Source organism: Mustelus asterias, chromosome 1 (assembly GCF_964213995.1).
Source record: "Mustelus asterias chromosome 1, sMusAst1.hap1.1, whole genome shotgun sequence".
NCBI classification, from domain to species: Eukaryota; Metazoa; Chordata; class Chondrichthyes; order Carcharhiniformes; family Triakidae; genus Mustelus; species Mustelus asterias.
Genome location: NC_135801.1, coordinates 60148509 through 60166796, shown reverse-complemented (window position 1 = coordinate 60166796; position 18288 = coordinate 60148509). Strand labels below are relative to the sequence as shown.

Here is an 18288-nt window from a genome sequence, read left to right as displayed (position 1 = left end):
ATATCAATTAACCTCTATTCTTTATTTTTTGTTGCTTAACCAATTTGTGTCCACGCTGCTACAATCTCTATTATTCCATAAGCTATAACTTTTCTCACATGTCAGTTGTGCGACACTATATCAAATGTGTTTTTGAAATCCATGTACACCACATCAACCATTTAAGGGGAGGTGATGGCCGAGTGGTATTATCGCTGGACTATTAATCCAGAAACTCAGCTAATGTTCTGGGGACCCACGGCCACGGCAGATGGTGGAATTTGAATTCAAGAAGATATGTGGAATTAAGAATCTACTGATGACCGTGAAACCATTGTTGCTTATCGAAAAAACCCATCTGTTTCATTAATGTCCTTTAGGGAAGGAAATCTGCCATCCTTACCTGGCCTGGCCTACATGTGACTCCAGAGCCACAGCAATGTGGTTGACTCTCAACTGTTCTCAGGCAATTAGGGATGGGCAATAAATGCTGGCCAGCCAGTGAGCCCATGTCCCACAAACGAATAACAAAAAAAGATAAAAAACAGCATAGCCCTCATCCACCCTCTCTGTCAGCTCTTCAAAAAACTCCAGCAAGTTAAACAGATTTTCCCTTAAGAAATCCATACTGGCTTTCCTTAATTAGCCTGTATTTATCCATGTGGCTGTTAATTTTGTCCCAAATTATGGGGCAGAATTCTCTGACCATGCTTGCCTGAAAACCAGAGATTCCCACCTCACTTCAATGGGCTTTTACATGGTCTGCCCCGTGGCCACTAGAATTCCAGTCACGGGTGGGATGGGAGAATTCTGGACATTGTTTCCAGAAGTTTCCCCACCGCTGAAATTAAACTGGCATGTAGTTGTAGGACTTACCTTTACACACTTTTTTGAACAAGGATTTAGCATTTGCAATTAACCAGTCCTCCAAAACCATGTTTGAGTTTACGAAAGACTGAAAAATTATGGTCAATGCCTCTGCAATTTTCACTCTCACTTTGCTCAGTATCCCTGAATGCACCTCATTTAGTCCCAGTGACTTAAGTATAGATAGCCAATCCAATACCTCCTCCTTTTCAATTTTAAACCCATCCAATGTCTGAATTACCTCTTCTTTCACCAAGGCCTTTGGTAGCACAATTTTCCTTAGTAAAAACAGTTGCACATATCAATTTAATGCCTCAGCCATGCCCTCTCCCTCAATGGGGGCAATTTTGAGCCCACATTAGCCATGAGTGCAAACAGCGGCATGGGAGCAAACTCCCGTGAGAACTGGAAAACGAGATTCCCGTTTCCCAATTTTCCCTGCCCCTGTCAGTGATGTAATGAAGCAGGAATATCCTTTAAATAGAGGTGATGGGAGCCCACCGGAGAGGGGGGAGGGGGCAGAGGCAAGTGTAGCCCCGGGGGCAGAGGGTCAGGCCTGAGCAGTGCACTCTGACAGTGCCCTCTGACAGTGCCAGGGATAGCCCTCTGGGGATCCCCATGGGGAAGGTTCCCCTTATGTGTGGGGAAGGTTGCACTGGTGCTTGTGTATGGTTGCCACAATGTTTGTGCGTGGTTGCCCCGGTTCATGTGTGGATGGGGAGTTATCCCATTGCTTGTGGGGATGGATGGTCTCACCTGTCCATGAGAGGGTGGGGAGGAGTTTCTTTTGAAGGCAGAAAAGGACACCCTGACTCTGTGGAGCCGGCATTGCCAGGTCTATCAGGCCCACCCTGAAATGTGACAGCAGAAACCAGAGTGCCAGAGAATCGAGAGAGAGAATTTGGCTGTGTGCCAAGAGAGTTATCTGGAGCGCCACATGCCGGTTTGCTCACCTCAGCCAGCATTCTGTGCACAGAGAACAAGATACCACCTATGTGGATATCTCCTCTTTGGTCCCTAATTGGCCGTACTCCCCTTTTACCACCTTTTTATGATTGATGTGCCATTAGAAGACTTGGGGATTTCCCGATGCTGGTTGTCAGTCTCTTTTCAGCACGCCTCTTTGCTTCTCCTTGTTACTTCTTTTCCTCTCCTCGCAACCTTCAAAATTTGGCTTTGTTTTCAATTGTATTTTCTCCCTGGCACCTGTCATAAGCACACTTTTTATTTTTTATCCAAATTTTTATCTGCCTTGTCATTTGGAGATCTTTAGATTTGTTTGCCCTACCTTTCCCTTTTGAGGGAAAATACATTGGCCATGTCTGAATTATTTCTTTGAAGATGGCCCATTGTTCAACGATTGTATTTCCTGCCAACCTTTGACTCCAATTTATCCAGCCAAGCTCTGGCTGGACCCCATTCGAGTTGCCTTGCCCCAGTTAATTTTTCTTATTTTTGTATTGTTCTTTGTCCTTTTTCATGGCCAACCTAAATGTTATGGTTCAATCATCATTGTCCCCAAAATATTCTCCTCCTGACACTTGATCAACTTGATCCACCTCATATCCAAGAGCCCTCTTCCTGGCAATGCCTTCCTCCTGGGTGGGATGGACCATACTAGTGAAGAAAAATTTTCTGAACACAGTCTGGACACTTATCCCCCTTTCTGCCATTTACACTGCTATCTTAGTCTATATTTGGAGAATTAAAGTCCCCCATTATAAATACTGTGTCGTTTTTGCACCTCGCTATAATTTCTTTGCAAATTTATTCCTCTACATCCTTCTCACTAATTGGTGGCCTGTAGGCGACACCCAGCAAGGAAATTGCACCTTTTTAGATCTAGCCAAATAGATTCTCTCATTGAGCCATTGGAACATCCTGTTTCTCCAGCATTGCAATGTTCTCCTTAATCGATGTCATACCCCTCCCCCTTTCCTTCCTTTCATATCTTTTCTGAAAGCCTTGTATCCAGGGATATTTAACATCCATTCCTGCCCATCTTTAAGCCAGGTCTGTTATCGCCACCTTTTACATTACCTGGCATCATATTTCCACATGCCAGTCTGCACATGTAGCTCACCAATTTTATTATCCACACTCCATGCATTCTCATAGATGCACATTAACCATGATTTATATTCTATTACTTTCTCCTTTACTCTGGCCCCGCCTATTACCTTACTATTCCCTTCTCTAGTGCAGTCTATTTCTCCCAGTATTATCTCCTTCCCCCCACAACCCTGCTGAGTTAGTTTAAACTGTCCCCAACAGCACGAGCAAAATGTCCTGCAAAGAACTCCATCCCAGATCTGTTCAAGTGCTTCCAGTCTTTAGAGCATCTATCACCCCCAGAGCCTGTCCTAATGTCCCAAGAATCTAAATCCCTCCCTCCTGCACTATCCTACCAGCCACACATTAATCTGTTTTATCCTCCTAATCCTGTACTCACTGGTACGTGGCACCAGGAGTATTCCAGAGAATGGCACAGTGGCACATTGATTAGCACTGCTGCCTCACAGCACCAGAGGCCCAGGTTCAATTCTGGCCTTGAGTGACTGTGTGGAGTTTGCACATTCTCCCCATATCTGCGTGGGTTTCCTCAGGGTGCTCTGGTTTCCTCCCACAGTCCAAAGAAGTGCAGATCAGGCGGATTAGCCATGGTAAATGCGTGGGGTTATAGGGATAGGCTGGAGGGGATGGCCTGGGTCGGATGCTCTTTCAGGGAGTTGGTGCAGACTAGATGGGTCGGATGGCCTCTTTCTGCACTGAAGGGATTCTATGGCTATCACATCCTCCCAACCGCGTGTTTACAGACGGCGGGAGATGGCACTTTGTTTGCTAGGGGCGGGATTCTCTGGTCTCGCCGCTGTCAATGGGAATTCCCATAGATGTCACCCCATGCTGGCTGGAAAACCGGGGGCTGTTGTGAAAGGAAGATTGCATCTTTAACATTCAATCAATAAAGTAGGTTATTTTGAAATTTGACATATCTACCTAATGGGTTGAATTTTCCAAGCTCCATGGGGATGAAGTGGAAGGCAAATGGACCAGGAAAATATAGACAACCATATTGGGACATCTCTCTGACTGATCCCTCCACTGGAAGTTTCCCGGTTACAGGCAGGGATTCAGGACAGTTGACATGCTGAAGAGGCAGGCAACAAAATTAAATATTTAGGATCAATTCTTTGGGCCCACTGGCATTTTACTAGCAGCCGATTAGCCCTGCCCCATTCACAGTGTGGAGGCCACCAATTTAGTGGGGTTGTCTATCTTTGGTAGCTCTGGGGGCCATCTCCATGGTCCAGTGAAGGGGTCACATAAGGGAAAGAGCCACCATCATCCCCCAGAGACCTAAACCTTCCACCCAAAATACTTTTTTATTGGCCTCTTTTTAATAGCTACCCCTTCAAAGGCACCTCCACCTTGAGGTGCCTTTCTGGTCCACAACCTGCCTCTACAACACTCATATTTCCCAGTGAGGCTGCCAAGAGTCTAGAGTTGCTGGCTTTCTGATTGGACCATCAGCATCGGGAGCCTGCCCATCATCCCCAGTTGGACAACAAACCTGCAGATGACTAATTTGGAGTCTGCTTCTGGTAAAATTGTTGAGCTGGTCCCACTGCCTGCAAGTGCAGGCGTGGGACCCCCATTCTGTCCCAATGTCAGATGCCAAAGGCCAGGGTAAAATCCTACGCAATGTTTTTATAGTTTTCATATTTTAATGTATTAAGGAATTCACAAACTTTTTCACTTGAACACTTGAAGCATAATCCTCTGTGAGTAATACAATGATAGATTCTAAATAAATTAAAAATAAAACAATGTAATCTTTATCAAGTTTATTTTTGTTCAACGGGGTTTTTGAACCTATAATTTGTCAAGAGTTGCTTGAGGGATTTGTTCTGCTCCCACTCCTGGATAATTTGTGAATACAGGCCGGATTTTCATGCTAATTTTCTTCATAGAATACCATGATCCTTTCCAATCCATCCACACAATTCCATCATCTGTGCCATGTTTAGCCATTTGTTTTGTATAATTTCCATTCCAATAGTATCTCCCATTTGGATTTGAAGCATGACAGCGATTATACCACCAGCCACCACCATCTTCTTTGGCACATTGTTTGGTTGTGTCTCCAGGTTCCCTGCCAATGTTAAAACAGTTTTGGTTACCTTATGTCAAAATAGATGTAAATGTTACAATTTATCATCAGGTTACATACAGGGGTGCTAACAGGCCCAGTTGAGCTTCCACCCCTCTGTGGAGAGGAAGAACTGCCTTCGAGAACTGACAGCCAATCTGATTGACCAATATCTCCAACAGCCCCTGTTGTGCCACAACTCGGTAGTGGGTGTTCCTGGGACTGCAAGGAGGCCCAGGAAACAGAGTGATGGTGGCCAGAGTGAGGGAAGTCCTGGGCTTTTTGGGTGGGAAGGGATCGGGCGCACAAAAGAGTTGAATGGGGTGTGGGAGTGTGGTTTGGAAGTCAGACATGGAAGAACCAAGGGAGGTCTGACATCTTTGGGGGGGGGGAGGGGGGGAGGCGGTGGGTGGAGGGTCCCTGACACACAGATGGCACCCTTGAGTAATGTGCCCTCCCTTTGACTTTCCCTCCCACTTTTTCAAAAAAAAGTATTCTTAAAAAAATAACCTTTGAACTCTGACCTGCCTGCCATTGCTCAATGTTTAATGATCGTGGAGGCGAATTGAGGCTCTTAATTGAAACCTAATTGAGCAGTAAAGGGTCTCAATAGTCCTATGCGCAGGTGGCCTATTTGGCACCTTACCCACCCTCCCTCCCTCCATATTATGGGGGATGGGTCAGGAACAGGCAGGAAGGCGATGAACTGGACATACTTTATGCTCCCCAATTCATCCCAGTATATTTCAAAAGCAGATTGAAATTTAGCACTTTGGATATAACTTATTGGTGATATGATTCTCCGTGAAACAAATGGTCTTAAGATTGTACAGTGTAATGTTGGATACAACTGCTAATGGGTTTATTGGAATTTCTCAACAGATCTAAAATTATTGATTTTAAATGAGTTAGCTTCTGTTTGAAATGCCATCTGAATACATTAAAAAACCATATGTTAATATTGCATGGTATAATTTCAAATCCAATGTTCCTAGTTTATCCAGAATTCCCATGGACAGTATCTAGATGTTTAGAAACAGAAAAATGAAAACTGGGTAAATGTTATAAATGTTACAATTAATGATAGGCAAAAATAACCTTGCAGAGTATGTATTTTCTCATTAAGGCACCGAGGTAAGACATACTGAGGATGCATCAAAAGTTGTACAAGCCTATTTGCATTTTGTATTGATACTGCTGTTGGGTGCAAATTACAGCTTGTATTAGAGTCAGAGTTAAACTGAAAACATGGCAGAGAGGAGGGAGGTTTCCTGGGGAAGAGAATCTCACTCCACTTCACAGTGGATTCAGTTTGATCTTGTTACTCCAATTATATTCTGAAAGTTTTGCAGCAATGTTAAATCAAAATCTCTGCAAACTGACATTAGAGTTGCAACATGAAAGCACTGCTAAACTTTAAGGGATTGAATTTCCGCTGCTAATGAGCTAAATAACATGTTCTGACAGAATTATTTTGTGCACTATTTTAACACCGTCGCTAAGCCATTCGATTTCATTCCAGAAAATCCAGAAATCTGAATGCCCAGTTAAGGGCCAATCCAACAATTTCACCTTCAGCAAATCAGTGTGGTGATGAGTATCTCTTCATATTGAGGACAAAAAGTATTCTTACAAAATGCAAATAGTCACCAAGGTCTTGCCGCAAGCTTACGCTCCCAGGCCCCAGACACATTGTCCATTCGCTACAACATAAATCTGTCATGTACCAAAACACTCCAAGGTGATTTACATTGTGAGAAGACATGGGTATTAATGGGATGTAGGGAAGAAAGATTAGGGAAGATGTCTAAGGGCATGATTAACAGATGGGACTTCAGGAATGTTTCTAATGTGAGGTAATTGGTAGCGGCACAGGGAGATATTTTAAGGGAAATCAGGATATAAGAGTATGGTGGCTGATTGCTCTGCCACCGATGGTAAATTAATTGATCGGAAATTGCTTTTGGGAAGGTCAAATCTTTGTTATTTGCTGCTGGCAAGCAAATTTCTGCATTAAAATGCTAAAGAGAAAAGTTTACTCCTTAGGCTTTTAACTTCAGGTAAAACTGGTTAAAATCATTATGAGCAAGAAATAAGGACAAGTTGTTCTCCCAGACTTACCATCCATCATTGTCTCTATCATATGTACTGAACATCATGTTCTGATGAATTGTCATTGTTCGATTCTTTCCATAGAGGGTTTTAGCTCCTTCCATAAGTGTATTGCCAGCCGTTCCAAAGTAGCCACTGACTAATAGTCGATATTTATTGACTTCGTTTTGTACCATAAATTTGTTATAACCAGCAATTAGTTTATTACTTTCCCAGTCTTGCATCTCAAAAAGGAGCTCTGTATTCTTCAGTTTTGTCAAATAGCTGATTCGATCATTTCCAAGCCAATATTCACCTGGAGGATATTTTAGGAAAAGAATGACTTTGATCCCACAGAATAGCGGCAAAATAAAACGCACCACGATCTAACATATAAAAAGGGTTCTGATACAGACCAGGAAGGTTCTATATTCAATTGCAGATTTGGGTTGAGTTACAAAATCTCAGCTGGGCTTAATGCCCTGGATTATAGAGAATGAAGTCTTCTAGGATTTGTGTTCCTCATCATACAGTCCGGTGACCAATCCCAAAAATATACATGTAGGGATGTCATGGTTAGAGTAGGATTAAACATGACTCAGATACGTCTTCCAATAGCTACATATCCGGCAGTGCTCACTCTAAGAACATAGTCACTCGGTATAGTAGCACAAATGAAACCAAACCTCGAAAAGAAATTTATAATTTCAGTGGCGAGGAGAAGGGGTTGGGCAGATGGGTTTGAGTCAGAAATATTTACACCTTTCTAAAATGAGACAGAAGTCTCACTCTCCCGGCGTCTTAGCTTTAACAAGTTTTCAACTGAAGATAATGTACTATTGGTGGTGTCAATATTTACCCTAAAACTCCAGGGTTCGGGAGAGAAAAGTTGGGCAAGAGGATCTATATTGGATAACGTAAATGGATGAACATCAGATGAAGACAAGATTGAACTTAACTACGATGCTTCCTCTAAATCAGTGGTTTTTAAAGTGGGGGTTATTACTGTCGGGTGGGTTGTGGGGTGTTAAAAAATGGGTTGCCAAAATTGATTTGGCAAAGATTCCCTGACCTTTTTTCTTGGGTGAATGAAATATATATTCTCTCTGCAGTAAATAGTATCACCACATGAGGCAATAAACAGGACCGCATGCTCTGTATGTGCAATTGGTGCCAATTTTCTTTCCCTTTTGAGTAAGTTGATTCACACTCTTTCTATGCTACACATCTATGCCATAGATCATTTTGTTATCCAAAGAGAGCAGGCGGCATGGTGGCATAGTGGTTAGCACTGCTGCCTCACAGCGCCAGGGATTCAGGTTCAATTCTGGTCTTAGGTAACTGTCTGTATGGAGTTTGCACGTTCTCCCCTGTGTCTACATGCGTTTCATCCAGGTGCTCCAGTTTCCTCCCACAGTCCAAAGATGTGCAGGTTAGGTGTATTGGCCATGCTAAATTGTCCCTTAGTATCCCAAGATATGTAGATTAGATGGATTAACCATGGGAAATGTGTGGTGTTGCGGAGATAGAGCGGAGTAGAGGGCCTGGGTAAGATGCTCTGTCAGAGAGTCGGCACAAATCTGATGAGCCGAATGGCCTCTTCTGCACTGGAAGGATTATATGATTTTATGAGAGGGCCAGAGACACCAATAGCCCATAAACCCACTGGCCAGGATCTCACATCGTAAGCTGCCAGAATGTTAGCTGCTCCGCCGGTCCACAATAAGACAGAGTAGCACTAATGCTAGCTATGAACAGAGTGCCAAGATCTTCAGTCTGCAAATTATTGGGTTGCATGGGTGAACCATTTGGTTAAAGTGGGTCGCCCGAAAAAAGTTTAAAAATCGCTGCTTCAAATAAATAAACTGTCAAAACTCATATTGAATAAAGATCACTCGGTGACTATACAATAAATGCCTCAGAACCAAATTATAGTAGGCAGTTAACATCTTCAGCAGAGAAGCTGAGAAAATTGACAATAGTCAAAACAAAGTATTTTTATTGAAAAGGATTGGGAAAATACTTAATCATTTCTATTTAATTAATTATATATTTCATATATTGGGAAGGTATTGGTTTGAAGATTTGAATTTAAAAGACGCTAATGTTGAAAGGAAGGTACCATTTGAAAGCCTAATATTTGATCATGAGTAATTTTTTAAAATATAAATGACCAGAGAAGATTTTAAAAGTTCATTGTAATGTGAGGTAATACGGTGAGGGAGCCTTGAATCACAATGGTGATTATATAAGGAAGGATAAAACTATATACAAGCAAGTTCTGTACAGATATAGGCCTATTCTCACCAATTCCTAGGGTCACACTGAAGGTTCCCTCCAACCAGGACCCACAGCCTAACACCCGGTGGCCAATGATTTGCACACCTCCTTCTGAAAGGACTCAGGAGGGTGATGTGACCCACAAAGACCCATCTCTTAAAGGGGCCATGCTACCACATTTCTCCCCCCTTTAAGTTCCTTTACAATTATATAAACAAAAACTTGAAAGTAAAAATGCTGGAAATGTGCAGAGAGTTCACCAAGACTTTGAGAAGACAGATAAATCCAAGTACATTGTTTGTTCTCAATCGATATCTGGGTAGATTTTGAAGCAGATATGGCTGAGAAGGTAGGGTGAAATTGAAAGCATATTCAAGTTGCTGGTAAGATTGCCAAATCTAGGAGCTGCTGACACTACTCTGCCAGATACTGACGTGAGACTACCTTCTGTTCATGAAAAGAGGCATTTTACTCCATTGAGATCTCACCTGGTTAAAAAAAATCTACTCAGCAATTTAATTATTCAATTATTAGCTACTAAAAGCAATTGTATTTCAAGTTTAGCTCCAATAGAAAATGCTGAAAACCCGCAAAAAGCCTATCCGTACCTGAAAGAGAAAATGAATGAATGCTTTGGGTGCATCCTTTAATCAGAACTCAATGATTATTACTTTTGATGAATAATTAACTGAAATATTAACCAGACTTGCTCTCACATTTTAGGTTTTTATTTTTGGCCTTCCCTGCCCCCTTTCCTCAGAAGCTGGTCATGTTTAGTTTAGTTTATTTAATGGCTTCCATTAACTCTGCAGTGAAGTTACTGTGAAAATCCCCTAGTCGCCACACTCTGGCGCCTGTTCGGGGACACTGAGGGAGAATTTAGCAAGGCCAATCTACCTAACCAGCACGTCTTTTGGACTGTGGGAGGGAACTGGAGCACTCGGGGAAACCCACGCAGACACGTGCAAACTCCACACAGACAGTGACCCAACCTGGGAATTGAACCCGGGTCCCTGGCGCTATGAGGCAGCAGTGCTAGCCGCTGCTTCCATCCCCGATTTAGGGGGATGGAAGATCCAACCCAGGCAAAGCACCTTGGTGCAGGCTAAGACTGAGTGTGACTTCATGCTGGCTTATTTCCTGGTCCTTCGGTGCACTCAAACTGGAGTGTAGCAGATGCCTGTTTATTTCTGAAGCATAGATATTTACTGTCAACAATAATGAATTAAATCGGTTAAAAAGCATTGTTCTGCTCACGTATTTCCGATTTTGTACTTCTTCCCCCAGTGTCTCCGGGCTCCGAAGGACACAGAGCAGCAATGGACATGACTGTAGGCCAGCAGGCAACTTACTCCCTGGCCTTCATAGAAGCATGAACTTAATGAACTAAAACTGTCGTACTCAGCAAGGTTCCTGACAGAGAGTAATATTTCTATAAAATAAACTCTATGGGTGGAATTTTCCAGCCGCGCTCGCCCCAAAACTGAAAATCCCACCCGAGGTAAACAGACCTTTCCAGGGTCTGCCCCTCGCCCACTATGATTCCCGTGGTGGATGGAAAGGGGAAAATTCACCCTTATACGTTTAATTAAAGCTGAATCACTTGGGCTTTTATGAGCCCGGTTGCCAGGGCTCAAGAACTATATGTGACCCAATTATTGCAATCAAATCATTGTTGTTGCGCGATTCCCCTTTAAATCTTTCACTTCAAGCCAGTCATCATGTTGCAGTGAGCTATGTCATACTTGTTTGAAAGAACAGTCGATCTTTTTGAGTCACGTTAATAATCTCACCTGGAGTATCGCAAAAGCCTTTTCCCACATCAAATGCAATGTTACCGAATCCATTTTTGTAGGCATCCCAGGATCTGCCAAAATCTACACTACCATCCTGTCTATTTTGAATCAGTGCCCATCCTGGAAAACATTTATATTGTTGCAAATGAAAAGGTAACAACATTCAATGCCATGCAGAAGTTGAAGTTATTCACAAACAAATAATTTTATGAACTACAAAATAGATACCTCCTTGATTTGTTGTCATGTCACAGTAAACTTTGTAGGGTGTTGCCTGTGAATGTGGTCGGATTAAATAGAGTTGAGATGTTCTACCACCTTTCTCGTAAATGTCATTACATTCTGCAAAATAAATATGCAACTAAATTTATCTTGTAGTGGGGAAAATGGAAAGATATGTAACAATAAAAGAAGAATGTTTGAAATGATTTTTAAGTGAACGTACCCTTGCCAGATACTACTGGTATATTACAGGTAACTGTGCACGGATCCTTACAGTATAGACTCTGAGTCTGTACTGCTTGCTCAAGATTCTGCAGTTTAGTTTTGAGACTGTCCACAAGAGAACGCATCAGGCGGATGGTTAAGGGAAGTGTTCTCTCTATCTTGTCTTTTATCAATACAAAGGAGTCTTCCAATTCTGCATTGTATGAATCCACTATTCGATTATTACCTGCAGAGACATATGTGTATTACTGCAGATAACATAAACTTTCCGTCACTTGGCATCCCAACAGGCAGTATTCAGGTCTGATTTCTAGGAGGTCCAGAAATTAGCTGAACAAACTTGATTCAAGTGGATGAATTGCTTACTAAAATATATGAACTCTGTACCTGAATGTTGTGCTTGTCTCTGTTGCATCTCATAATCTACCCTATCCACATAAACATGGATGGTATTTGTGAACTGAGAAAGATTTGAAACTTTCAGCTTTAAGTCATCAATGACTGGTTGTATACTCTGTTCCTCCTTCAAAAGACCAGTCCTCAGTTCACAGCCATTTGGGCACAGCACTCCCTTTATAACAGAAATTGATAAAAGGATAAAAATAGTCAGCAAATCTGAATTAATATAACTTTGAGTGAAAACCTGTATAATTTGCATTTAGAATGATGGATTAACTTGTTTTCTAAAAGTTGTTTATTCAGTGATAAAAATGGCCAGTTCATTTTTTACATCAGTCATGTAACTTTCAGATTCAAGGATTACACATGTGCTGGTCTTAATTAGATACAACAAGTATTTTGTAATATGAATACATGTGATCAATTCCCTTGCACTTCATAGAATCATAGAAGGAAGATGGCAAACAAGACAGAGTTCATCCAAAAGGTGTGTTCTGCTGACATATCCTGAACCCACCTTTACTTTAAGGCTAAGGTCATTACTAGATTCCAAGGGTGGAACCAACCAGGGAGAAGGCTATTTTGGATTTGGTATTGTGTAATGAGCAGGGCAGGTCATATGGATCTGGGCAGCATGGTGGCACAAGTGGTTAGCTCCAGGGACCTGGGTTCGATTCCTAGCTTGAGTCACTGTCTGCGGAGTTTGCACATTCTCCCCGTGTCTGCATGGGTTTCTTCCGGGTGCTCCGGTTTCCTCCCACACTCAAAGATGTACGGGATAGGTTGTTTGGCTATACTAAATTGTTCCTTAGTGTCCTGAGATGCATAGGTTAGAGGGATTAGTGGGGCAAATATGTGGGGTGATGGGGATAGAGTCTGAGTGGGATTATTGTCAGTGCAGGCTCGATGGGCTGAATGGCCTCCTTCTGCACTGTAGGGTTTCTATGGATCCTCCATCTTTGCGTTTCCTTCCAAGTTGTCCCATCTCTCCAATTCTTTCTCCTCTTTTTAGGCCCCTCTGTTAAACCATCTCTTTGGCCAAGTATTTGATTGCCCCAGATAATGTCTCTGCTCTTGGCTTAGTGCCTATTTGCTTTTCCTTTGTGTTCTGTTGAATACTTTGGGATGGCTTTTGCAAAGACCCAATTGGTTAGTCCAACTGCAGATCAGTGCCCTCATCATCTGAATGATTCCTCAGCATTGCTGGCAACCAAATGTACGATCTTTTCAATTTCCCTTTCTGTCTCCACATATTTCAGGGGAAAATGGGATTGCAAGTTGCACTGCTATAACTTTAACATGGGTGAGCATGGAAGACTCTCAGTCCTCCATGGATCAGTGTACACCCCTCCTCCAGGAACAAAAATGTCTCACGTCAGGAATCCTTTGATCCAAAGTAAGGCTTCGGAGTTGAAAAAGTGGAACCTGTCACTTTAAGAGAAAATAGATCTGAAAATATAACATTCTTTGGTCCTCCTCACACTTAAACAGCAGAAATGGAGGGATGTTAGTCATGGGCATCAATGACATGATTTGATGCCTTTAAGTATACACTTTAAATATTAATCCCTGTTTCTCACACAGTGGGCTGAATTTTACCAGCCCTCTGGAGTCAGCCTGGGAGGAGGAGGGGTCATAAAATAGCACCAGAAGGTGTCAGGACCAAAACCCAGTATCTAGAGTTGTGAGGATGGAAGGGGTGGGGGTTGGGGGGGGGGGGGTGTTGGTGGGGTACAGTTATTGGGAGGCAGGGAATGACCTTCATTTCTAGCCAATCCCCACGTAGGTCCTTGCCAAGTCTCAATGGCCATGCTGCCAACACCCCTGCACCTCCTCCCCCTCACCCCCACCCGACCATCACAACTCCAGCAGCATCTCCCTTGCACTAAAGGACACCCATGTCAAAGCGCTTCACTATTCTCCACAGGATTTGGCCACCCTGACTTCTGATCACCATGACAGGCTGAACAAATTTCTAATCTACCCTTCAAGAATGCCTGAAAGTGGAGGCACTCACTCCTTCTCCCCACAGCCTTAGCGTTGGCCACCTCTATTGCTAGCGCTGCAGAAATGGAGACAGCTGTAAATATGGACCCAATTTTAATCCACACTGCACCCTGAAATTAAATGTAATTGGGATTCAGACTAACGTGGTGTAAAATGGGCCCTATATTTCTGCATTGTCTTTAATGTTTGTATTTTCACACCCTTTCATTTTTGTTCTGTTTCCTTCTCTCTCGGCTTACCCAATCTTCATTAAAATGTTTGCATCCTCCGTCATCCTGATGCTCTGTATCATGAATAACTCTGGATCGAGCGGTAGAGGGAGTGGGTTGGGGATTGAATCTGCTTTTTAATCTATTAGTGCCAACTGATGTAGGTCTTCTTTCTGTGTGAGTGGCACTACCGTCAGGTCTGTGGGATCCAACCTGTGGAACATTAAAAAGAATATTAAGCAACACAAAAGTGCACTGTTATGCCTTTCTCCTTTCTAACTTATTTATTTCTTATTTTGATTCACTTTTTTTGGTCCAAAGGAATCAAGCTGAAGATAAGTGCTGACCTGCTGTGGTGAGAAGCTCCTATTCATCTGTCCTGGACAACATTGAGGGGGCTGATTTTGTGGGAATGGCGGTGCGTGCTCAAAATGTGGAGAGCACGATTCGTGCCGGTGACTTTCCAAGTTCCAATTTTACCGGCCCCTCGCCGGTGGAGTGGTGTGAAACACACCGTGGAACAGCAGAAAGCTCATTTTAATATATTAGCATGTCATTGGTGAGCACTCTCTCTGGGACTCCCCCCCCCTGCCGCCCCCCCGCACCAGACATTAACCGGGCCATTCACAACAGGGTCACATGCAGATTGAATTTAGACATGATGGTGGCCTGCAGTGGACAGAGGTGCAAGGGATGCCGGCAATGGCCATTGAGAGGGGAGGGGGATGGTGGAAGTGGAAATGGCTGCCAGCTCAAACTGTGGGTAGGGCGGTGGGGTAAGAGGGTGGGAAGGTGCTGATGATCAGGGCGGGGGAGGGGGGAGTGGGGAGAAGGCGCTGATGATCAGGCGGGTGGGTTAGAGAAGTGTTGACTCTGATCGGTGGTGGGGATGGGGGCTCCCAAGACCTCTGTGGTGAGCTGGTGGGACGGTGGGGGGAGGCTTACTCAAGTTCTGATTGGGGCACCCTTTAAAGATGGCGCCCCAATCTCAGGTTTTTCTGGCTTGCTGAGTCCCCGCTCCCCTGTATGATGGCATGAAACATACCACTTGATTTTTTTTTGGCAGAGTGTCGTAAGATCTTGAGGGACAAACCAACTGGTTTCTCTGGAAAGAAACTAACATTTCCAAAAATCTAAATTAAAACATCCACGTCAGTGGGCCTTGCTGTGTGCAAATTGGTCACTGTGTATGTTACATAAGCACAGTAATTACATTTCACAAGTAATTCATTGGATGTGGTGTACTTTAGAATACCTTGAGGACATGAAAAGTGGAACAGAAAAGCAAGCCCTTATTTTCGGCTCTTAGTATTAATACATTTTAATTTTGTTTGATATATGCAAGATATTTGAAACTTCATACAGTCATACAGTGAGAATAGATGGATACACCTAAAATTAGTTACATAGTAAGCTTGGTCAGTCTATCTCATTCCCCCAAGATTAAATAATATGAAACATGAAATTCAAGGTCATACGGCTTTTAAAATATGATTTTCATTACTCCATGGGAAGGGAAAAATAGGTTAGGATAGGTTTCCGGAAATGCTGTCAGCGACAGTGAGAAAACATTCCTGCAAGATGTGAATATGTCGCATTAACAGCAGAAATCTGAGAGTCAGAAATGGCTCTGATAGCTGAGTCTGCAGATACGCAAGGCCAACACTTGCTTCGACAACTAAACAATTCACTGGCATTGAGCTATACTGTCGGATCTGCAGTACTCCCATCAAGGAAAATCAGAATTTGGCCCCTGGATATTTAAACATGTTCAGGGGGATCTTTGAACTAACATTGGAATGTTGGTGTGATTGTTGATATTAGCAAAGATTTTGCAGAACAGTATTAATTTACTGATGTTAAAAATTAGGTTACAAATTAAGCCTTTTGATACTAGTACATGAATGATTAACATCTTTGCGTGTGGTTACTTTGCTATTTTATTGAAGGAATTACCCTATTTATTGAATGAGGAACCATCCATTTAGGTGCCATTATACTGCATGTTCTGTATTGTGGAAAATCTTTGTCTGCTTTACACCACTGCATAATGTCAAATTGACTGATCCATTTCATGCAAACAATTTTAAGTCACACAGGGGCAGCCTATCAGTGTTCTACTCTTCTGTGTTCTCTGTGGATTTCAATGTGATAAGCTATGGGAGATTATATAGCATGGTCCTCATTTCTGAATGTTTGAAACAAATAAATGTTTGAAATTTGCAAAATGTGTGTGTTGTGCAATGAAGTGACATTACAACCACTACTGCGCAACTTAAATCAAACTTCTTACCTCAGCATCCGGTGTTTCAGAATTATCATAGTCATCATCAATAACCATTGCTCGAGCTACTGCAATGCAGAAAAAGAGCACCAAAGTCCATTTCATGGTGCTTAAAGTAGTGAGCTTGCTTTCCTGATTTCTCACCACTTATCTTGTCCTTTCTCTTAAAGTCTTTCTCAAGTCCTTATTGTGCTTTTTATATGTTTCAACCACCGGACGTCGGAAACGTAGGGCAGAGATTGGGGCAATCAGTTGCCACATGATCAATTTTTATCAATAAGTTAATATTTAAACACTTGTCACTTGCTTACAATAATCAGATTGAGGTGCAGGGCACTTGTGTCATTCCTCACTATAGTAACATAACCAATAGTGTTAGAAACAAAAATGTAAACTGATAAACGTTCAGGGTTTTGGCCAGTACTTTGGTTTCCATAACATAAAAAAGATTTTTTTTTAAATTCGTATTTGTGGCATTATATTTAATGGCACAACATAAATGTGGTTAGGTTCCAGAAACATGCCAATCAATTAACAGAACTCCAGGATGAATAAAATTAAAATGGTATCCTGTTTCTCAATGTTTATGGGTGGCACGGCTCCCGTGTCTGCAAGGGTTTCTTCCGGGTGCTCCGGTTTCCTCCCATAGACCAAAAATGTGCCGGTTAGGTGGATTGGCAATGCTAAATTGCCCCTTAGTGTCAGGGGGACAAGCTAAGGTAAATGCATTGGGTTATGGGGATAGAGCCTTGATGGGATTGCGGTCAGTGCAGACTCGATAGGCCAAATGGCCTCCTTTTGCACTGTAGGATTCTATGATTCTATGTTTCAGTTTGCCTAGATTGATAAAATCAACATGGTATTTAGTGAAGCTTTTTCATATTCAGTATCCTTTGAGTATAAGACATAAAAGCCTGGATTTTTGAATTCCATTCAGCCATTATTATGTTACCCTTAGCCATAGACATTCCATGGGATTTTGCAGCAGACTTTACTGTGATTAAAAGAACAGCACTGTCCAGAGGATCTGGGCAAGTGTAGCTCATTAACCAATCAAATCCAAGAATTCTTGCTGCTAGGGCAGAACCTAACCTCAGTGTACACACTTGCAGCGGGTTAGGGCCCAGGGTGTGTGATTTTGTGGGTAGGAGGACAACATGCAAATTGGTGATGGGTCAGGAACCTAATTGTTTCATAAGTAGAATTTTCCATGGCTCTCTAATTCAGCTTACACCTTATACCAGTGCAGACATGTTCATCAACTCTAGGAATGGAGAGGAGACCTGGGAAGAATGTTCCCAGTCTCTCACTCTTCCCTGGAGATCCTGCTGTAGAAGCTGAAGGTCTGAAGTGAAGTGATTATTTCTGCAATGAGAGGAAGAGGCTGGCCTCTTAAAGCAGGCAGGTGTGGGTGCAAGTGGCTGGGGAAGTCAGCAGCAGAAGTGTAATCCTTTGAACCAGGATGCAGTGTCTCAAGGTCAGTCACCCTCCACAAATGTCATTATTGCATTATCTTCAAACAATCCATTCCTCACACTTCTATCCCTCCGCTTTCTCTGCTTGCAGGAAAGCACACTCCCTCTTGAGGCACTGTATCCAGGTTCTAGGGACTACATTCCTGCTGCTGACTTCCTCGGTCACATCCACCTACATCTGATTGATTTGATGGGCTAGTCTTTTCCTGTCATCAAGGAAAACATAACCTCCCTTCAGTGTCTCAGCTCCCATAGTAGGACCTCCAGGAAAGAGCAAGAGAGACAGAGAAGCCAGGTGGTTCGG

The 18288-nt window shown here is 42.7% G+C and overlaps 1 protein-coding gene across 1 annotated transcript; it reads right to left on the bottom strand.

Annotated features, from left to right (window-relative positions):
• Positions 1 to 4678: 4678 nt before the first annotated feature.
• Positions 4679 to 16614, bottom strand: fgb (fibrinogen beta chain). The gene is made up of 8 exons (XM_078224941.1): positions 16519 to 16614; positions 14256 to 14480; positions 11998 to 12181; positions 11609 to 11836; positions 11392 to 11505; positions 11161 to 11283; positions 7118 to 7403; positions 4679 to 4999 (listed from the first exon to the last, which is right to left on the bottom strand). The coding sequence occupies exons 1-8, from the start codon at positions 16612 to 16614 to the stop codon at positions 4720 to 4722; spliced, it is 1536 nt and encodes a 511-aa protein (XP_078081067.1). The 3' UTR covers positions 4679 to 4719.
• Positions 16615 to 18288: the final 1674 nt, after the last annotated feature.